General features: G+C 41.3%; 1 protein-coding gene across 2 annotated transcripts in view; it reads right to left on the minus strand.

Annotated features, from left to right (window-relative positions):
- Positions 1-15,192, minus strand: part of LOC121296998 (coronin-1C) — a 38,637-nt gene extending 23,445 nt beyond the window's left edge. The window contains exon 1 of one of the 2 annotated variants that reach the window (XM_041222991.1): positions 13,671-15,192. In XM_041222991.1, coding sequence (XP_041078925.1) covers positions 13,671-15,153 — 1,483 coding nt within the window. In that variant the 5' untranslated portion in view covers positions 15,154-15,192. Of the gene's footprint in view, positions 1-9,620; positions 9,782-13,670 lie in introns of those variants that run through there. The other variant, XM_041222992.1, reaches the window with a different exon arrangement.
- Between the last annotated feature and the right edge of the window lie 8,877 nt (positions 15,193-24,069).

A 24,069-nucleotide genomic window follows, 5' to 3' on the forward strand; every position in this document is an offset into this window, starting at 1 on the left:
TGTACAACCCAAACAGCTCGCTCCTAGATATCAAAACATCTGTTTTAACAAGACTGTGCATCAAGACAGGGAGATCAAAGCTATGGAGTTTTCCCTTTGAGTTCAAGCCTTAGCTTAGGCACCTGTATCCCTCCACACTTAATAGTGAGTGCCCTCTCTCACTCCAGGAAGCACGACATTAACCACACGCAAACGGAGACAGAGAGAGCAAGAGACGCCTCTCCAGCCAGCATGAACCTCCCTCCCTTCTTCCTGTTCAGGGTGCCCTTCCAATTTAGGGTTCAAGCAGACAGGCTTTACTGGAGGGGGGGGGGGTTGCGGTCAGTTTACGCTGCAGGAAACACATCCTGCAGAGGGAGACCGGACAGGAAAGCCCTGGAAATGAGCAGAGAATCTTTCTCTGGCATATGTGGAGGTGACAGATTCCCTTCCCAGTCACTCAACTAAAACGAATGGCTTCCAGCAAGAGTGAAGCGACCAGGACGAGGTTCATTCATTCAGCCACAGCGAGCCACCTAGCAGGAGGACTAGAAGTGCTGTTGATCTGGGAGTCTTATCCGTGGCTATCTGTTTAAGCCATGCTGCTTTCCTGACTTACAGAATGGCATTCCTGCAGGCTAAAGGTTTCCAAACAGACTCTCTGGCTCCAGCACAGTTGTGAACTATAACAGTTACAGAATCTGGAGGTCACCCAAATAAAATACCCATTCCTCTAGTGCAGGCCAGTGTGGTGTTAAAAAAAAAAAAAAAAAAAAAAAAAAAAGACAAATAATTCTGATCCCCGCAGCCTGGAATTTTCTCAAAGTCAGTCAGTTCATATCATGCATTATAAAATGGCAATAAACAGATCAGTGTAGCATCTATTGCAGTTAACCAATAACAATATATTTATCTTGTGTATGGCAGGATCATAAAACCGGAATGCTTTTTTGTACCACGATGTCCAATATAGGATTAGCCTGCATATTTACTGCCGTTACTATGAGCTTTGAACTTCCCATCAATGGTAACTACACCGGTTCTCAATTGCCCTCTGGAAAGCTATGCAAAGGGGTGTTACTGCAAAGACTATTAAGCAAATTCCCCAGAACATCCCTCCCAATACCTCACTTGGGGTAGCTAGGCAGGTAAGTACCATAGGTTGCCTTCCTTTTCCAGGCTACATAGCAATTGTAAAGGAAGTGAGAATGGCATGCCGTTAAATCTTACTGGCAGTTTTACTTGGAGAGCAGGGTAACACTTCAAAAGACGTTTGGTATTTATCAGAATATTTACAATAGTGAAAACTATTTAAAAAAAACACAAACAGTGGCAACAAACAAAAAGGAAACATGTCTATCCAGTTCAGTATGAAAAGTATAGAGCCTGCTAGACTACAGCATGTTTACAGAGGTTCTTTGCTAGGGTGCAAACAAGAGAATGGTTAAAAAGGACTTCCCCTGAAAGTTACACAATAATCAGGGCTTTAGCTACAAAAAGACAGAATTGTAAAATTGCAAAACCAGCAGATAACACTACTGTTCCATGTTGTGAAGTACGTACAAATGCAGCTATTTAAAACCTGCTAAATATGCTATGAGAACACTTCCATCCAGAACCAGGGCTGGATTTCTAGGAGAGTGGACTCCTTAAATGGAAATCTAAAAGGAAATGTTAAAGAAAATAAAACAAAACACTGCTGTTTCCAGGGAAACCTAATTAATCCCACCCCTGGATTACCACTCGGCAGCAGGGCAAGAGTCAGTATAGCGACTATCTTAGAACATGCAACAATTTATTAATGTGATTCAAATCTTACCGGGAAAAGCATCTGTCTAAATCATGATGACACTTTACTGCACATTCCCATGCTTTTCCGTGTTCTGCAGGCTTGCATTCACGACAAAGACCAGCAAATGCTTCAAAGCACTGTATGGATTTGTTATCAGGGGGCAGGGCTGGGTTGCAGAGAACAGTTAGCGCTGTGAGAATGAATCAAGTGAAACACTTCAGCCCATTACTTTTAGAATCAAACCTACTTTGTAGTTTGCTTGCAGCACACCACAGTCTCATAAAAGCTGAAATATTGAGTTAAAAGTAGCAGGGGCAGAGTTAAGCAGATGAACTACATTACCACAACATGCTGAAAAGCATCAGGTCTACCTGCTTTCACTTAAAAAAAAAAAAAAAAAAAAAAAAAAAAAAAAAAAAAGGGAGACATCTTCAACACATTAAAAAGATGCCACATCAAACATCTTTCACAATACTGCAAGCATGGAAATCACCCACAGCCGGCCCACAGATGTCTGCTCTACCGCGGGGCACTACTGCAAATGCTATTAAAAGAAAAGTAGCTGGGACAGAATTCGAAGATTGCTTAACGCTAGACGCCATGTCAGAACCGGTCTCTCTTTTGGCCGACACACTATCACTTCTCTGGAAGTGTTTGCAGACTGGGAGTGTACAGCTTCGAGACCCACATTACACACAGTGCGATTAGCAGGATCCACATTCTGATCAGGGAGTTCAATAAAGTGCACCGGTATCCACCCCCTTTAAAACCCAGGAACTTACATTAGTGATTGATCACCAGCAGGAGCAGCCACGTGTCACAGCCTTGATAAAGCATACAGATTGCACCTGGTTGAGACGGCCGTAATTAATATCACTGGAGCAGAGCATGACTTAGCTGAAGGGGTGAAAGTGACAGGAAGCTCACTCATTAGATAACAAAAGGCAAAAGACTCTTAATATCGTCCAAATTATTTGACAAAACAGAAGATTTTAATTGAAATTACATTATGAGAATGTGTAACACAGCGCAGAGGACAATAGAATTATGAATTCATGAAGCTTCATTCAAGACAGTCTTGGCACACAGACAAACATTACAGCAACTCATTGAATTGCTTCCATCAAGGCTTGTACAAAGTCTTTTACAGCTGGATGGGACCAAGGAGGTTCTTTCAAGAGCTGTCCACAGTCCCACAGGGAGTCTGGCTCCCTGCCCTCTCAAAACAGCTACAGCACCACAACACAGTGTACTGTAGGCTTCTTAGAAAAGAAAACTTGCTCTGATCTGGAGACAGGCTGGATCGTTCCTTTATTCAAAGAAAAATAAATAAAATAAGGAAAGGTGGTTCACTTGACTCCTAGCCCACCAAAACAGGGAACTACGTGTGTAGACAATGTGCTCCAGACTTTTGAAGTTAACAATGCAGACGTGTGCAACACCAGGAAGCCTACTAATGATGTACACAGAACGCAGCTTCTGAAGACCGTGCGAGACGAACCCATAAGTCAACAATTCACATACTAGTGGTCATGCTTGCAGTACAACAAAGGGTTTCTGTTGAAAGCTGACCCACAATCATCTTCCATTTCACCTCAAATTAGAATGCCTCGATTTAGTGTTTACATCAGTCTGTTGGATCAGGAAGCAAATGGTGTTTTCAGACTGATTTTACTAGAAACAGGCACACTGACTTCTAATGCAACAACCTTTACAACTAGTGTTTGTGGCAGAACATTTGAATTAGCACAAAGTAAAATAGCATGTCAAATCCCAGGGAACAACCTACAGTAAGACGGCATCCTCCCAAGTCCTTATCAGTCTCCTGTCAAAATCAGACAGTGATACCGCACTTCTATTTATACAAGCCATTGTTTCAAGCATGCAAAAGTCTGAACCCATTTGGTGACTTCAAAGGATAATCTAAAACAGGGATTGTACACGTAATGCAAAGGGTAATAAAGCCATATGGAGTACAGTGTGTTTCCATGCAGACCACATTAGAGCGATGTGAAAACATAACGCAAACTGTTTATTGACAAAAAACATTAAGAAACTAATGCAAAAATGATACAATTTGAACTAAATTAGCATTCGAGGTATATACCAGAAAACAACTTCAATACCAAGTTGGTTTCTAGATGAAGCACCCATTCACACAGCTCGTACTGTGTACTGGTACTACAGTCACACCACTGTCATTTTTAGAGTGACTGCAACACAGTGCAGAAGTTGGATTCAAACATGTTTTGAAATGTAGGATTATTATATCCAGGCGATTTATGGGAGATTGAGTAAACCCTTCTACAGAGGTGGACTTTACGTATAAAGCCGTGCTCACAATAGTCAATTAAAAAGTACAGTTGAATAGTAATATATCCTCTGTCCTCAACACTACCTTAAACAGCCTGCAACTTCACATTCTAGCACAATCTCTCTTCCTCTACAGTACACCCTTCATCAGAGCATGGTCTGGGATGTCTTCTCTTCCGGAAGCAAGACGCTCCTCCTTTCCCTTTAGCGGTGAATTCCATCCTCATCTTTTGGACAGGAACCCAGAACTGACAAATGCGACAAGCACAGAAACTCAAAAACTACACTCGACGAGGCTGGACTTAAAAGGTTCTAAAGAAACTTCAGCCAGTCAACCTCCCACTCACCACCTGTTACACTCACAGAAATCAAATCCAAGTGCCATTACATAAAGTGCAGAGAATAAGACGCAGTTTTAGCACTTTCCAAAAAACAGACCTTGCAACAACTACAAGACGGCTTATTAAACAGTCCGCTGTAGTGCAGCGCTATACTTCAAAACACCACAAGACAACTACAATGAGAATGAGAAAGATTCTCAATTTTTATCACAGTGCTAGTACAGTTTAGAGGGTGCTGAAGTTCAGACCGCTTACAACAGCAGTTCAGACAGTGAAAAAGGTCTGTACAGTGGGTACACAGCAATTAGACTGCTGTACAGGATCCAAGCCATCACACAGGACAAACCAGTTACCTGAAACAGCATATTCTTTAAGGCCCGATTGCTCATCATGGTGGCACTTTTGGGAACAAAAATCTTGACGACAAGCCAGTCACACTATTACGTTTTGTTTTTCAGCCAAGCATGGATGTCAAACACACACACACACATCTTTGATGCAGTCAGCTCTCAGCGACAGCTCATGCATGACTCACTCCAAGCTTGTTCGTTTATCCCATTGGCAGTGAAGAGCTATTTATAAACCAGTCTTGGAGAAAAGCAATAGGTTGTCTGCTGCCAGATAGGTGGATTATTCCAGCTACACATCTGACCCAGTGCACCATTCTGTTCCACATGGGCACAAAAACAGCAGTCAGGATTTGGATGGAATCACTCAAAAGCAAGACAAGCCTAAATTTCATATCTGTCATTTTACATTGCAACAAACAGAAATACAAACATTGCTCATATATTTCCACAAGAAAGGACAACAGCTCCGTTCAGTATCAGAAAACGTTGAGGAACTTGAACCCAGAAATGCCTTGCATTGCAACATTAGAAAAGAAGGGAGCAGATTTCAGCTGCAGTAGCATTGCCTTACATGGATATTCATTTGCACCTGCCAGTTCTGAAAAGAGGCAAATGCGCTCATCTGTTACTCAAGAAGTAAACCTAATTGGGCATTTGGCATCAGAGACTGGTCAAATCATAGAAGAGGGAAGGTAATGAAAAATAAAAAGACCCTTCAGCAGATTTTGCCTCTGGGCCAGTAACACACAGCTATTCACAAGAACAGGAGAAGCCAACATAATACCTGCTGGCTTTCGTAGATTCAATGCTACCGAGACGACACACATTGTATTTATTTTTTTATTTATAAATAAGCAGTTTGCATTTCTTACAATTGACTTGTTTGTTCGTTCTCTTTTCAATTCAGTTTGTTAACAGTTCATCTACAGTAAAAAGCTACAGTAGGTTCATTTGTATGATATTACAGCATTGGGTAACATAATGTGGCAGGTCCTCACAAGTAGAAAAATACCATTACAGGTGTGGGCTTGCTTGTGTTTGACCCTGTGAGTGCACTTGCTTGCTTCATGCCTCTCAGTCCTGCCAAGTCACTCACACAGCACTTAAAGATTTCCCCTTGGCTTAATCCAGACAGATCATCTCAGACTAGATGTCCTCATCTGCCAGTCTGATCTGAACACACACAGGCACTCCCACACTGTGGGAGAAGGGCTAGGCAAATCCCAGCCTGACAGCTGCACACAGTACTTGAATAAACAGATAAGCAAGGAATATAAAAAAATAACTGCCCAGATTCCTACATCCAGGATTCCCTAGCAAGGTATTATCATTTGCTATTAGACTACACCCCCAGTTTCTTTTATCTACCAGCCCACAAGACCCCAGTGTAGAGGGGCTTCTCGTCGTATGCTCCCAAACCATGCTACACAATACCCCAAGTAAAGCATGTGATAAGGACACTTAAGTTCAAGTCAAGTCTTGGGTCATCAGTTTCACCCTGGCTTTTAAGGACTTCCAGTCTCTAGCTGGAAAGTGCTTGGAGATGCTCACCTGACCATTAACCCCTAAGTGATATTTTATAAGGTGATACTTCGCACTATGATAACTTGTAGCAACTGTAAGTATCCCTGTATAAGGGCGTCTCTAAGAAATAAATAATAAAAGTTACATTAGAGAACAGAGTTCAACCAAGCAAGGAAAAAGACTCAAGCCCTTTTCACAACTATCCCACGTTGTCATTTTCCTTTTCACTGGTCCTTCTACATTTTCAAGAAAGGAACACCTTCAACTCATCAGCACCCTACTGTTTAAATCCAGGCTGCACAAGTGATTTGCCATTTAAGGTCATACAGTTTAGATGGTCAGCAGATGCCCACAGCATTGAAAGAGACAACAGTGTGAAATGAACTTGTGCAATGCATCTCTTCTGTTGCCTCAAAGTGAACTCCTGCAAACATTTTCAGGTCAACACGTCTGTGGCTTTAAACAAGACTGGTAATGTTTAAACAAGAGGCTCAAACCCACTTTGTTGTAATTCAGCACAGATAACTTTATCCCAGGTAAAATGAACCACTTAATTACTAACTTGGACTTGAGAAGCCAATCTCAGTGTGTAGATCCCTTTAAACCCAGCAATGCAGAAACCTATCCAGGAAAATCCCTCAAGAGTCATTTAAAACAGGACTTGCATTAAGAGGCGAGAGATTGAGAAATGCATTCCAACACGGAGAATATGATCGGACTGTTAATCTGAATGAAGGCTTGCTTTTCTTTTGTTTTCTTTAAACCTTGCCCTGTATACAAGTACAGAATAGCGAGCAGCCACAAGCAAATGCTTAGCAGACAGCAGCACATGTGCTTTTGGGCTGGAGAGCCGTGTGGGTTTGTTTCTTCATTGAAAGTTACCATCAATCCACACTTCTTTCTATAGTAATATTTTGCTTCGAGACACCTACACTGTTTCCATCAGTGCAGGCTTCATTACATACATGACGTGACTTTTTCTAAATGCCGACAGTTGAATATTCTCTTCTTGCAATAGCATTTTACTGCAAGTCTAGATCTGACCACGATCAATGCAATACATCTCCCACCGACATCATCTAAGCAGGCTCCATCAGAATAAAGACTGAGCAGATCTTCATATGCAAACACTATTCAGGCAGACAGCGCAGAACAAGAAAAGCGGCAGTTGTATAGGAATAAATGTTGGGAGAATAGAGATTCAAACTGCTCTCCCTTTTAGGGTTAATAGTAGGAAGGGATCTATTCATGAACAATGATGCCAGGTAGACTAAACAAAGAAACAAAACATAGCAGCGCTTCGAGGGTGTAGGCTACCTGTTTGAACAGCAGTGGTTCTGGAATACATATCATATCCAGACAACCACTGTAAAAGCCATAGTAACACAATCTGAACGTTCAAAGCAAAAACTGAGCAGCTCACAGCCAGTCCCATATACTGAGCAGCACACACCCAGTCCCATATACTGCCAAACACAAGTGTTTTGTTATTGGGAGTTTCCCGTGTAGGTTTTTCAAAAGCCTGCCTTGTTGAAGCACATCTGGAAATCCCATTGCATTATATAATTTCTAAGAATACAGAGACAAAATAATCCAAAACGAACAATAAAACTGTGGTGGAATTCTATACATATTCCACGGCATACAATGACAGGTGCAACCCTTGGAATGATTCATTATACCAAATCTTTATTTCCACCTAACGGCCTCCTCAATAAGCTTGTCAGATGGCGCTCCTAATAAATAGACCATAGTAATAATGATGGGCTGATCCGGGTCAGCAGAAATCGCGCTTGAGTGAGCCGTTTGAAATTCCAGGCACACAAAGTGGGGGAAACAAACATCCACACACCCGCAGCAAAAACACGCTTTTCTTTATTAAATGATGTCAATGTTCTTGGGCTCCTGTGCCTAGCAGCACAAAAGCATTTAATTTAGTCTGTTTATTTAAGAATTATTGCTCCCACAACGCTTTGCATTGGCCTCGAGTCTAGCTACACGCCTCCATGACAGGTCCTAGACGAGTCTCTACAGCACATCATTAGCTGAATAAACAGACATAAAATGTAAGAGGGAAGGGCTTATATATATATATATATTTTACGATCCGTGTAAAACGAGACAGTGCATTTTGCTTGGCCGAACAGATTTTACCATTAATAATAAATCATTTTATAGGATGCCTTTACAGCAACGCTTTCGATTTGGCGGTCATGCATGCAGTCCTTTGTCAACACACGGGTTCTTTTCTTTCCCGAAAAAAAAAAAAAAAAAAAAACAACATTTACAGACCATAAGCGTCTAGCGTATTCCTTTTCTGCTTCCAGCTTTTTAGAGTTTCCTAATGTACCATGCTTCTTGCTCCAATAAATCGCTGCAAGTTACTGTGTAGATCATACGACAGTGTGAGACTCCCCGGCATAGCTGGAAGATGCAAGATCAGAAATGCATGTAGCCCCAAGGCGGTTCCATTACATAAGCGTTCTTTCTGCTGGGTGTCAGAATGCAGCTATATTACAGGACACCCACCTAAACCAACATTAATAATCATGCGCTCGCCTAAAAGAGAGAACCCTCTGCCTTGCTATCACGATATGAAAAGAGGGAAACAGTGACATCATGCCTGTATTATTCAATGTACAGTGAGTGCTACACCACTAGACAGCCTTAGGTTACAAACTGCATACTGTACTTACATTTTAATAAGCGATCTATCCTACTAAAAATACCATGTTCACGCATTCATTAATACTACTAGTTAGACTGTAAAGGACCAGCTAAATTTTTAAACACACACACACACAGTCAATGCAGACATCTCGCATGCCGGTCACGCATTCCACATTGCACAGGGCTCGCAGTTCCATTCAACAATTCAAAATTTCTAAAACTCGAACGTCTCTAACGTCTCCCACACGAATGGCCAACCCAACATGGCACGCCACGAGTATTATCCTCTCTTTTTAAAATAAATAACTTGCGATACTAAAATAAACCGGCTGGAAATATCGCAAACTCCCTCGCTCGCTCGCTCTAATTGAATGAATCTCTGCCAAAACAAATTGGAAAAAAACCACCTCAAGGTCCGACTAATCTTCATTAGAGTCACACCATTTGCCTTAAATTAACCAATTCACTCAATGTACACCATCCATTACTACGATATTTCCTAAACTAAAACGGGTATATTTTCCCGGTAAATAAACCGTTTCCACAAAATGATCTGGATCTCAGTCATACTGAATGTAACGCGACAGCATCCCTTCATTTCAATCAAAACCTAGCACACGAAAAGATTTCATAAAAGGCGTCAAATCTTACCTGGTTGCGTAAAACAATGGTCCCTGCCAAGAGTTTGTTTTTTTTTGTTTTTTTTTTTTTTTATAAATTTAAAATCATATAACTCTCCCCCAGCACCGCTCTTCTCTACTCTCTGCCTCCCTGCCGCACTAACTGCTCGCTCGCCTTTTCTTTTCTCTCCGGATCACTAATGCCGGAAGCAACGCCCAGTCTGCTCCCCGCCCCCGACTACCCTTTGCCAAAATCCGATTAGCAGGCATGGGACATACGGTTTGCCTAGCCAATCATAATTTAGCGGGATTTGGAGCCCTATGGTTTGGGGATTGGTGTATGAGCATGGACGGGCGCTCCAAACGCGTAACCCTTTTGTAGTGCTAGTTCAGAGTGAGAGTGATTATGACTCACTCTCTGTAAACGAGGTGTCTCCAAATATAGTAGTATACATTTTACCTGAGAAGCCTTTTAAGGAGGTGCCTGTTTAGTTCACGAAAACTTTACTAGGAAGGAAGCTGAAACCACCTTTAGGGGAATGCAAACAAACTGGAAAGTGAATAAGGCCTGTGTTCAAGGTATAGCGCACTGACTTGATAAACCATGGAGGAGTGCATTAAACAGTAACCCAGAAAATAACTGTCGACTCCCTCACTTCGTTCCTGTTGATTTTTCCAGTCCCAGGTTGAGCGGTGTGTGGGACTCCTTAAATTTACCCAGCCCAGCCCGGCCAGGCCTGAGTCTGTCCTGCTCATTTATATGCCCTGGCTGCCACGCAAACAGCAGTTTCGTTTACTGAGTGGGTCTGAAATATGTATTTATATAATGACTCACTGTAATCTGCCATGCCAGATTAAGTAAAATTGTCCTCCTTTTTTGCATCTATTGTGAACCAAGCAATTTTTTTTTTTTTTATTCTGCATAATGCAAATACATCCCAACAGCCACTCTGAAGGTGTTATAGGCTAGGCGTAAAGTGTGCTGTTTTAAACTTAGCGTGTGGTCAGATAGCAATCTCTTTGAGGGCATTTAAATGCAACTTTAAAATTGCCACCAGTGAAACACTGCAAAGCCAATTCCATCTTACTGGTCAGCCTGTGCAATGACTTGTATGGGTCTCTATCCCCTGATCTCACTTTTCTATATTGATTTGGAGTGATTATAATGGCTGTTGTATTTAGGTGAGGGATAATTACACATTTTAACTTATGTTTTTTTTTTTTTTAATTTATTTGTATTTATTTATTTATTTGATTTATTTTCATTGCACATTACTCAAGTCTGAAGGTTTTAGAGACAAGGAATCTAGAATGGGGGATAGGGGTATATTTTTGCCATGAAAAATACTGTTTTGTTATTTTCAATTACACACTACACAGGCCAGACAACCAACCACCCCTGGCCGCAGTGGAAAACAAAACTACTGCAGCATAAGCCCTAAAGCAAACCCTCGCTCTTCAATAGCAATTTTTTGCTGACATGTACATAAAGTATTTTTTGCCAGTGGCTTTTTTTTTACTGTTATTAACAGTTTGCAGTTAAGTGAGTACACAAATTAAATCAAAGATGAATCTGTAACCCCTTTAAATGTCTGCTTCATTGGAATATACAGACCAGACCAGTTATATCAGCTCAATCAATCGCTGAATCCAGCATGATTACTAGAAATAATTGTAATCTGAGTGAGCAATGGCTTCTACTGATAATTTGCAAGGGGCAAATGCAACTTTAATTGAGGGTGCCATCCGCTCCGACTGAGAAAATCTAGCCAGATTGCAAATTTAAGTCCTTAAACAAGGCAATTAAGCACCTCCATGAAATGAATAGGCATTCAAAATGCATTACCTTGAACTGCATATGCTGGACTGTGTATTATACATGTTGCAATACATACAGAGCTGTGCCTGGCATCTCTGATTAATTTAACTGATTAGCTTGAACACGACTTAGACCTTCTATTTGTACCCTAGCTCAAACACAATACCCACTCTGTAGCATTGCTTTCTCTAACCACCTGGAAAGTGCAAACCCTGAATGCTATGGCTGGTATTCAGTTATTTTTTTTTCCAATATTGCTTTCCCATAGCAAACTACTTGCATAGCAAACAGCACGTAAATGGTCCCATTATGTAAATGCAGCGTTTACTTTAACCAGGTGGACAGTGTTACTGTTAAACCAATGGGTCAGAATCTCAAAGGTTTTTACTCCAAAATGTTATAAGAACTATGAAAAGAACTCTTAACTAAAGCTGTTAAATTAAGTGAGGTCTTTACATTTGATAACTTATTTAACATAAACCCTGTATCATACTTATGGATGCATTTATACGAATGTGTTTCCTAGTCTCTTACAGCAGTTACCAAAACATTGAGAAATAAATCGGGTTAGCTCTGTTCCCACGCGCGGGTGCATCAGCAGGCCGTGGTATTTGGTTTCCTCACGTCTTGTGGGTTTCCTTATTTACTTCTCTACTGGGTAAGATCTGTATCGGCCTCTCCCTGTGGCACGCTGTGATGGCACTCCTAGCAAAGACAGTTCGTGACATACTGGCTGCACCGCCCTGTGCATTTAAAGGCTTTGCCAGTAGGGACAGTGTTAAGCCCATCCCAAATACATTTACAGATACTAGAAAATGATTTAAATGAAGCACTTAGTTATTAAGTGCAGGTTTTATTTCTTGTTTGCTTTTAATGATACATGATAAATAATCACAGGAAAGCGTATCAGTTTAAATGGCTTTAGTGTTGCTTTATATTGTGTACTACATGTATCACACCTGTAGCTATTATTTTAAGCAGTGACGTTGCCGTCCACTAGGCGGGGCTATAGAGCTATAATGGATAGGTTGTTTTAAAAACGGCATTGAAATAGGTTATCAATATTAATTGAACAATATTTGTAGTCTGCTTTATTTCCAATGTGCAGCGTACTTATAAAGTTATATAAACCATAATGACTTATAAAAAAAAAATCTGACTGCTGACACATATAAATTTAAGTTCATTGGGAGACCACTAGTTGCTTTAGGGGAAATCATATTAGCACTTTATAATTTTAAACTTTTTGTCTGCCGTCTGTAAGTTGATATGCAACATATTATGACGTCATATGAATGAGAAAATAGAATAGAATAATATGCTGAACTTTATTTATAACTAGACTGCTGTTTTGCCATAAATATTATACATTTTACTAAACAATATTTAAATGTGGTATTATTTTCACGTAGAATAATAATAATATACAGTATAGTTTCTGTTTTCTATAGCTAGAAAGAATGAAAGAAAGAAAGCTCAGCGACAGAATATGTTAAGTAAACTGGTGTACTCTGTATAAATAATAAAACATATTGAGATCAAACTGGACGAGGAATGAATGCACTTAAGAGACATTCCTTGTTACAGCCCTGCCTCTTGGTTCATTGGTTCAACACGAACGGATTTTGGAACCAATCACTTCCGAGTTTCAAATGTCATGATGTGCGTCAAAAGACTGCTTATCCTTCACCAAGAACGCCCGTTAAGGCATGGTTTCAGGAAGACCTGCTGTTTCTGGTTTTATTTTAGAAAAAACACTCACAGCTGATTGTATGAAACATTCTTTCTTTTCGGCGCAAGATGTTTTGATGACAAATTAGCACTCCAGTAATGCGCCGAGTATTTAATGTTGCATTTCAATATCTGTATAGACTGGGGTGACGTTTTTACTTGTTCAGATATGAATCTCCGGTTTCTAGTTGGTTAATGCAATTTCTTAATTGATATTTTAAATCGTTTACCCACACCTGATGGCAAAACATTATTGAATTTGAAACTGAAATCAAATCACTCTAGGAACATACCTGAAATAAGCATTCAAAAATTCCAAATAAAATCTGACTAAATGTGGTTACACCTGTGTATGGAAAATGCAGTGAATTAACCACTATGGGAAAGCTGGTGTCATAATGGATTTGCATATTTAATAGCACATTCTTATCTGTTTATACCCACTAAGCAGAATGCATTCGTTTAGGGTTAATACATGCAGACATTAATGATGTTTAACTGTAATTATCAGCAGGTCGTTTGTGTGCTTACCTTTCCTAGGTGTGCTCTTCACCTCTGCTGCCTTGGTTTTTTTGGGGGTGTCGAATGTCATTTTCATCACAGCCACTTTCACTGCTTGACCTTGTTCTGCAGCGAGCTCCTGCTCTCTCTCCCCGGGATTCAGAGAAGCCAGTAGCTTCGAATTTTCAGTAACAGTAACCTCCACAGGCTTCCCGAATCCCAGATCAGCCTTGCCGGAGGGCAGCGTGGCTTCTGCCCAGTGTTGGGGTTCCGCTCCCATTGAACACAGATCACTTTCTTTCAACATGCTCTTCACTGTTTTTGGTGGGCTTGTTCTTGATTTGGGGTCTTGCCCGTTTTTTTCTCTGGGTGAAGTCTCCTCCGTTCCCGTGTCGGAGGCAAGACCAGGCTCCCTGTCACCTTGCTGCTCATTTCTAAACTGGGAGGGGGTTTGTGCACCAACACCTCCAGCCTCTTGAGCTTGTGAAGGACACGGGCTGGCTATGATGCTGTTGAGCTGGTCTCCTCCAGCTTTAATATCGTTGTTGTCTTTTGAACATTGTGCACTGGCATCCTCTTCCGGTTTGTCTTTGCAACTCTGGAAAAGCACTCCATCAGCATTGACATCTTTAGGGCTCCCCCCACTCTGCTGTTCCAGATGCTCAATTGGCTTCTCTTTGGCTTTGGAGGCCCAGTTGATATCCCCTGCCTCTGTAATGCATTTGCTCTCCTGGATACTTTGTTCAGATTCTTTGGTGTTCTCAGTTGAAACTTGTACATGCTCTGGGTTTGCTATTTGGTCTATAACTAGATGTAGGCTGGATTCTTCAAGGGTTCCACTGAAACAAATATTTTTGTCTTTCTCAACCTGAGGAACACCAAGGAGGTCCTTGTGGATATCTTTGCTTTCTTGAAATTGAGGACCTTCTTCATAACTTTCCATCTTCTCAAGCACTCCAGAACCCTCATCAGATTCTTTGTCATCCTTGAGTCTGGACTTCCCTTGGTGGACCTGCAAAGCAAGAAGACACACCACCTCCTCATCTGTAGCCTCCACTGGTACACTTTTCCCCTGCAGAGGAAATTTAACCTCAAATCCTGAACGAGGCACATCCCCTCCAGTAGCCAGCTCCAATGACAAGCTCTTCACATTGTCCTCCTCTCTGGAACATTTTATTGGAGGATGGACCGGCACCTGCCCAGTTAGTGTGGGGCTGTTCTGGAGCTGAGCCACGTTTTCCATATTCACATCCTCATTTGATCCCTGATCTCCTTTTCTACACATGCTGTCCCCTTTATGGTCTGCTGCAGAGTCAGTCACCTCCTTGCCACCCATTGAATGCAGAACAGCGCTGTTCATCAAACCAGCACTCTCCGTTCCTTCCATGTCTTGTTCTTCCAAGTCAGTTTGACAACCCTTGATGTCCTCTGGCGTTTCATGAGCAGCACTGCCTGCCTTCACTCCTTCCTTTCCCATTCCATCACTGCTGGGGGGCTCTCGTTCCAAGTGCATGGCTCTATCAGAGCTCTCCTCTCTCTCCTCGGTCTCCTGAGCAGTTCCTGCTGGCTCACAGCCTGAAGTGATGTTTGTTTTCTCAGCCTGACAGATGCTTTCTGCAGTATCTAAATGCCCCAGACTCTCCTGCCTCACATTGTCTCCGACTTGGCTGCCCCACTCTCCAGCAGGGTCCCCCTGGGTTGAACTGCCCTCCAGCTTCTCGTCGTTCGTCTCTGCCTGAAAGTCTGTGGCTGCTACCTCCTCGAGGATCTGCCCGACTGCGTGGACGGTATCCAGTTGTTGGCCCATTTTGTATCCTATGAAAACAGGGATTACATTACACTTTACATAAAGTAGCCACCCTCCCTGTGATGCTATGTGTCAGGCATGCATGCTTCTTTGCAATGATTGTGGTACAGAAAACATGCCACCCACCGCCTCACACTCACTCCCACTCCTGCCCCTCCGCCAGGAATGCAGGAGGGAATGTTTCGGCGGGAGTCAAGGAACTGGTACAGAGTTTGATCTGTCTCCGATGTGTGAATGATGCTTTTTTTATCAGCAGGAGAAAGAAAAATTGTGGAAGCAAACCAAAGTACCTACAATATGAATGCACCAAGACATGATTTCACCTATATATTCCACTAGCTGTATGTTCATATGAAACTCTTTCTCAACACTAACCTAAACAGGGTGACTCAGAACTAACACGCCTTCAAGAAACCTCAGTGGTTGCCTATAATTGTCCTGTTATAAAGGAAAGCATGCTATCAGTATAGCATGCTGTAAATACAGTGTTTTAAAGTGCATGTGAAAGTAGGAGCAATTACACGCATGGTCTGATTTATTTCCTTCTAGTTTTATGCCATTGTTTTTCTCTTTGCATGAGACAGCCACCCCTGAGACAGCTTTAACTGTGTGCCTGTATTCACTTTTTACAGCACCCACTCAGGCACAGCTGGCATACTGTATATGATCTCATTCTTCCATGACAAAAATAGGAGCTCAGGGGAAACCCGCGCAATTTACCAAGAAATTACTGACAGCTTTTTTTACTTTTTCAATTTTTTTTTACTGTTAACTAATGCAAGTGAATTGAAATTTGGCACAAGCACTAGCTAGGTTTTATGACAATGTGCAGACAGACTTCACAGCTGGACAGAACTACACAATTGGTTTCCACCAATTTCCTGTACATAGGGTTGTCTTTATATGCATATTAAACATATTGTTGTAGACATCTTGCTACAAGTCTCCAATACAGAGAATGTAACTCCATGTTGCCTCTCCTAAAGCCAATCATTTCAGGCCTGAATGATTCTATGAAGAAACAGCTGCTCCCTGAAGTGCTTTTTCACACTGTTGTCTATTTCTTGCTGCAGCCCAGCGCTCAGCTGTAAAACCAGGGGGTGCTACATGAGCTTGTGATGATTCTGGTCATTTAAATCAACAGGATCTTTGGGACTCTCTCTCGCTCTCTCGCTCCCTCTCAGTGAAATACACAGTGTCGGCTTTAGCGCATTCTTCAATTGTTAAGCCTTCTGTGCTTATTTAAAGACCTTGTTGTCAGCCCAGTTTGTTTACATTCCCCCAGACCTAAAATCCTGCTTTGTGAGCTATAGGACATTCAACATGATATATCTGAAGATTGAAAGACTTCATACTATAGCTTGGTTCAAAATCTTAGTTTAGCTACCCCGACTAATTATACTGCGTGATCGCCAGCTTCAGGCAAATCACTTGATCTTCATGTGCTTCAGTCCCACCCAGCCTGTAACACTGGAGACAATCAGAAAACAAAAAGGCAAACGACATTCTTGAGTGAATAAACAACATTAGCCAAGCGGACTACTGGAAATGCATGTACGACATCAACCTCTCCATCAGTATGTTATGATCCAATAGCCCAGAATGAATGCACTTACCAGCCTTCTCGATGCAGTCGTACACTGAGCGTTCCAGGAGCACAGAGCCCTTTTGTTGAGCTGTGTCTTCTCCACTGTCAGGCTTGTGATCCTTAAAGTTCAACCTTACCGTGACGTCAGAATTAATTTGCCTACAGAAATCAGCTTTCCTTTTGTTTCTGGTTTATCAGTGGAGGAATCTTTCCTTTTTATGCCTTTGGCCGTCACTGGTAAAGTTCAACTTGTTTGATTATGAGTTTGAATCCCTTGAGGAATCCAGTACATGTGACAGCTAGTGGAGTCAATACAGAGGGTCTTGGGGGGTCCAAACACACCACAGCTTTCCTGATACAATTGTTATCAAACAGGCAGCCAAGACTAAGATACAGCTTATACAGATAAAACGTGTTTACAATGTTTAACTCACTGACATTTTCTCTATGATTGATATGGTGGACTGGAAGCTGTGAGTGTGGTTTAATTATTTCATAAAGTTCTCATTATTTGTTGTTATTCAGAACGAAATTAGTTTGCAAAACAAAAGCTGCCGAAACTAGGACAAAACCGATGCTTTCCTGTTATTTCTTAAGTTGTTTTAGTGTACTGCTGGCATGGTTTACCAAAAACAAACAAACAAACAAACAAACATGTTTAAACAGCCAATTACAGTTCTGTTTTAAGAGTAAACTGCAGAATAAAGCTCTTCATGGGTTAGCAGTCTACCTGTTTGAAAAGCACAGCTGCACCCCGATTCCTGTGAAACTTGGATAACCACCCCGAAATCTCCCTGCTCTAACATTTACAGGCAGTAAGGGAAGGAGGTTAAACACTCACATGACAATACTGTTTGCAACCTTTTTAAATGCTTGCATTATTGCATTATAGCAGTTCAGGCTGACTCAGTTTAATACTGTCTGACTTGTATTCTTCACATTAGATTTGTATAATGCGACTTACATACCTGGCCTCAATAGTAAAGGTATTTCAGAATAATATTCCAGTACAATGTACTACTTCATTACCCCATGTGAGGCATCTGTACCTACACATCAATCCTTACATCTGGAAAAGCCCTTATGCAATTGTGATGAAACTTGGTGTGCACGTTATTAACATATGACACTGAGGGTGACACACTCTGAAGGTGCACTGTATTCTGTATATACTGTTGATCTATGCCGTGGTCATCGACTTTTGACTCATATAGCTCTACCGTAATTGTGAATTCGCAGCCCTGGTCAGGGGTGTATAACTAATGTTAGGTGTTCGTCTCCTTTAAATACGCACTTTATTGAGCAACCAACTATAATAGGATTCTTTTCTTCCTGTGATGAAGCGTGCAAATATAAAAAGGAAGCATGGACCGAACTGGACTCTATTCATTCTGAGAACACAATGCAGCAAACCAGCTCTTTTATTGAGCACACCTGGCTCCTCGAGTGAATTCTTGCAGCTATCCTGTACACATCCACTTTCGTTTGCTAAACTGATGTAATGTAACTACACTGCATGACTGTGTTTGGTACCAGTTGAAGAGTCGATGGCTTGCTTGTTTACATGTTTTCAATGCTTTTCCAGCACTCGGCTGTACGTGTATTCAACTATACCTTAAAAATATGTTCAAGATTTTGAAAGATAATTATAAATCACGACTCTTGCAAAAACTGGCTGCCGTGTATCTGAGAACAGTTCTTCACTTTCCCTCCAGCCCATTTCAACTGAATCTCTGCAAAAAACAGAAGTGGTGCCAAACCAGGCGGAGCGATCAAAACATACAGGAAAAATAAAATAAAACAAAATAAATAACACACACACACACACACACACACACACACACACACACACACACACACACAGAGAGAATCGCGATCTGCTGTGTTTTCTCGTGCTCACCATGGCAACCCACAAACAGTCTACCTCTCGAGTTAATAAAACAAAGGACGAGTCATAATTTTCATTAAACAATTGTTGTAAATTGTGCTCGGGGTCCAGATGACGACATTGTTCTTGTTACAGGGAATTAGCTCGCGTGCTCTGCGGGATAGCTCAGACAGGGACAAGGTCCAGCAGGTCTGGTGTTGTGTGGTGGTTAGTGACAGCTTCCCAGAGCTTTGTGGCGAAGGGCAGTTACTTATTAATACTTAAGATTATAAGGAGCAAACTAAAGAGACCAATGTCTTGTTTATCAGTGCTGTCCTAGAAGCACGTCGCAAACCCCCCTATCACGAATCCATTCCACTAAACAATTCAATACGTACGCTGTGCAATAGGAATAAACACAGTTCATATGCTCATTAGCCAGTAATACACTCTGATTACCAGAAGCGGACGTTGCCAATTTGCTTGCAGCCATATCATGCCGTCATTGCACATGGACACGCTATAAACAGAACGCGCGTTGGCAGTGATGAAATATAATAAAACAGCATGTTAGCACGAGTCTTCGTCTGATGAAAAGTGATGTGATGCAGAGCTTGTCCAAACACAGCCTTTTGTAACAGGAGGTCCCAGTCGGTTGCCAGGGTGAGTTCTTCAGCGACAGCGGTTTTATTGCAGGTCTGAGCACAGACTCCTCCTAAGTACTGCACAGCTCTGTCTGAGGTACAACTGGATGAAGGTGCACATACAACAGGCTGAGCACTTTCAACAAACAAGCTGTCTTACTGGCTGGAAAATGGTACACATGTGTAATACATTGATTTGAATACAGCGTATGGAACAAGTCAATGGCAGAACAGCTACCGACCCTGTCCAGGGGCAGATCCAGACTTTCATAAAGGGGGCGGGCGGGGTTAGCAAGACTGTCACGAATGGGGGATTCCTGATATGAAATATACTGCTAAAGTAAACAATACTATTGTTTTATTGCTTCTAATTCTGTGCAAAAGACATGTTGCATTTTTCTACACTGATGCATTACGAGCATCAACAATTTACTCAAAGCCTCCACTAGTGTTTACAAGCATTGAATTGGCAGAAGACACAGGTGCTGTTGTCCATCCACAACGGTGCAACATACCTTTGACATTTGTTCCATAGTCCAATTTGTGTGTTCTTGTGCATATTTTTGCCTTTTAACTGTGTTCCCCTTTCTTAACTGAGGTATTCTTACTGCAACACATCCTTGGAAGTCCTGATTTCCAGAGTGACATTCGGTTTGTCTTTGCCAATATGCTATCATCAACATGATCACTTAAAGTTCTCTTGATTTTCCAAACAGACAGCGTATGAAATGTGCATCCTAGAAAGTGCATATTCAGTGAACGTGTTCAGTTAGTTATAAAATTCAGGACAATTACTGAATGAAAAAGTTTATTTCCATAATAAAACACATACAGTACATTATTTTAACAAATGTAAAAAAAAAAAAAGTGCAATATGCATTCAAACTACGGCAAATTTACAGTACAAAAAAATGACTGTGTACTCAAATATAAAAAGAAAATGGTAACAAAAACCAGTAAGACATCCAGACCACAAAAAAAAAAAAAAAAAAAAAAAAGTCACCTATCCTGTTCTTTTTATTATTTGTTTTACTTTTAGGGCTCCTGGAAATCTTGTTCAGTGATGAAACAGTCAGTTTGGCCAGACAGGGTTACCACTCCAACAACAGAGGTCACCACCTTTAGTGATGACGCTCCTAACAAACATCAGAGCAAAACTTTGCGAAATCTTGCAAGTCCTCTTTCCCCACTCAGTCAACGACTGGCCTCTATCACATATCAAGCCCAATATGTCTTCAATACAATCTCACTTACACCACTTTTTTTTTTTAGGAACATCTGGTGATATTTAAAACCATTTCAATTGAAAACACAGCTTGACAATCAGGGCTTGTGGGTGACAGCAAGCAATTAAGAGAATTTGCAATTCCGTACGTGAAGTTCAGGAACTAGGGGAGTCTTCATTTGCCTTTAGCAACAGAGCTTGCCGCTCTAAGCGGAGACTCCTCTACAGGAATGCTTGGAAGAGTGGGATTGCCTGCCTGAAACAGCTCAAGAAAAAAAAAAAACCAACAACAAATGATGGTGGCAGTTACCATAGTGATTGCACAACCACAGGTGGAGTGATGAGAATGACGCAGTTCACAGCTCTCCTTCACCGATACTCTCTTGCAAGAAAGGAGCTTGACAGCCAATACCACAGCACAGTAACACGCACATAGCACAACGCCCATGAAGTCATGAAGTAAGGCACTTGTGTAAATATTAATAAGAAAAAAAAAAACAGAAGAAAATGGAAAGCAGCAGTGGCAATCATGCAACAACATTAAACAGAACACAACGTTACTATTGAAAAAACATGGCAAGTGCTACTCTTATGTTTCAACTGCAAGAACGCGCCCCAAGTTCAGTTGGCATCCACCCGTTTGTAACACCTGGGATGTAACTCATTGGCAAGTACTAATACACACCAGCAGACAGGAATCTTTTATTAGCGCAGAGACCAGGGAACCCTGTTGTGAATGAGGCAACGACCCAGATAGGACAGCCAGTTTCAGACTTGGATGAGAGCTGCTCACCTCTCCTCTGTATCAGTGGCCGTCTTATTTTTAAAGCCCAAACAGACACATTATTTATAACTAATAAAGATGACAGCCACAACACCATCATCTCTCACCACTGTACATTTGAATGCCTGTTTCTATGCATGTATTTGTCCCATCTTTCGTCATCATTCATTAATGTCCACACATTTCTTTATAAATATTTCATAAACATGTAACATTTGTGTTTCGCTCGCATGCACGCACATTTCCACACACACAAGTTTAATACACTGATTTGACTGCATAGTGTGTGGAACAACAAAGTCAACGGCAGAATAGCATAAGGTTTCATACAAAATTCCTATGAACACACTTGCATATTATGTGCAGATATGTAAACATACAATAAATTAGAGAAACGGACATGGGAGACCTAGAAAACTGGAATGGAAGCACTCCGATGGTTTGGGGGTTTGAAGTCGATAATAAAACTCTACCCACATATAGGTTTCTATAAACTCAGATCTGCATCAACTCCTGATAAGGAATGCTCGTTGGTAAATAGCAGACATTAATGAATGAACTCAATGACTGACCACTGCCCCATAGCTTACATTTCCATGAAAAAAAAAAAAAAAAAAAAACATGGTACCTCTGGTTCTCAAAACACATTTTTCTTACAAGGTGCGGACATGCTGCAGAGGAAAACAGTAGGGATTACAGATAAGCAGGTATCGTGCATTATAATCAAAACAGATTTACAGAGTGGCCAAGAGGGAGCAGCAGTTGTCAAAGACCCTTCTCAAACTGTACTAGAGGGAATAGTGCTGAAATCCACATTTGGAGCAGGATGTTTAAATTGGACCTCAAAGCAAGATCTCGTCTGTTTTAAAAGAAAATGAAACTTGAGAAGCATGCGCCCCAAGCCAAACTGAACCCCAAAGGACCGCATAAATACGAGGACATGGCACACGTATTGAAGAGAAGGGAGACACAGTTTGTGCTCTGTAAAGGTTTGCTGGGCCAGTCAGCCTGATGTTACTGCAATTATTTTGTTAAAGAGGAAAAGCAGTGATATATAACCTTATTAGAAATGACTATCCTATGAATGGAAAAAAACCCAACTGTATAGTTAAAGATATAATAAAAAGAAGAGCCTGCGATTCTGAAGCTGCCTGGTTTGCAGTCTCACAGACTTTCAGCATTTAAATGGAGTGAAAGTTTCTCACTTTCCCCTCCTTACTACACTGTATATTTACGACGGGATTAAAACATAGTAGCAAGCAGTTACATAAATAGCAGTATAGCACTGCTAATTTAGATTCAATGCAATCTTCATTCCCAGTCTGTATTAAACTGAGCACAGTGAAGTCATGAAAGATGATTCCTGCTTATCAAATCACTTCTCTCAATTCTATTGAAATGCACATCTGATTCTCTGGTTCTTAGCAAGTCTCTTCCCAGTCTCCAGGACTTGGTGGAGAAACCTTGGATTGAGGCTGCATTTCCCCTGTTCAAAACTGTTCTCAACATAGGCACAAGCAGCACAGAGGACAGAGGAACAGTCTGTCTGAGCAAAGCAATTCTGCAGTCTGGACAAAGGAAATGCAGTATTTTCAATCAGACCCCTCCTGGATAGTTACATATTCTCAGTCGAGATGCAGACATTACATTGTTACAATTTGGATTTGCTAGTTTGTGCAGACGCAATGCAAGCCAGTGCACAGCAACACATTGCAACAGCTGCAACAAAAGAAACATGCACACAGACAGAATACCTCAGCGCACTGCACAGCTGATAAAGTACAGTAATGATTTTTGCAAGATTCGGTGGAGAATGTAGTCACCTATCTAAAAGGTTAAGTTTTTTTTTTTTTTGTTCATCTGGCCCTAGTTCAAATAAACGCTTGTGAACATGACCAGTGGACAGGCGGACCCTCTTTTCTAGTTATGAGCCCAGGATTAGTCTCTTTCCTACAGTGAAACGATGGAGGTAGAATGGTCCTGGAATTTCTGAAGAACAATTTGTAAAGTGAAAAAAATGAAAAAATAAATAAAAAAGTTACTTCACTACAGCCGTGGAGTGTAACAGTCACAGGAAATGTGGGATCTGTGCTCATGACAGGACACTAGATTGCTTTGTTCATTTTCTCTTGGCATCAAGGGAGAATGGCATCATTCTGGAGCCAATACCCTGTTTGCACACTGTAACCTCACAAGCATGAAACATGATACATATGAGGAATAATTTCAGAAGAAAATGATCAAGTACAAGGAACCAGACCGACCAAGGCTCCTAAACCAGCAGGTCATCTGGATATCGGGAGATCTAAAGTCCACACTATATACTCGCTTCTGTGTGGCGAGTGGGCTAAGCACTAGTACACCAGGTGGAACACAGCTACAGTAAATCTGAAACGAAGGGACGTCATTGTGCAAAACTGAACTCATACCACATGCTTGTGGGGGTTAGTCCACTCTTCCACTGAACGATTCAGTTTTAACCAGTGGGGCATTACAGTCAATGGGTGTGTTTCA

Source organism: Polyodon spathula, chromosome 22 (genome assembly GCF_017654505.1).
Source record: "Polyodon spathula isolate WHYD16114869_AA chromosome 22, ASM1765450v1, whole genome shotgun sequence".
Classification (NCBI taxonomy): domain Eukaryota; kingdom Metazoa; phylum Chordata; class Actinopteri; order Acipenseriformes; family Polyodontidae; genus Polyodon; species Polyodon spathula.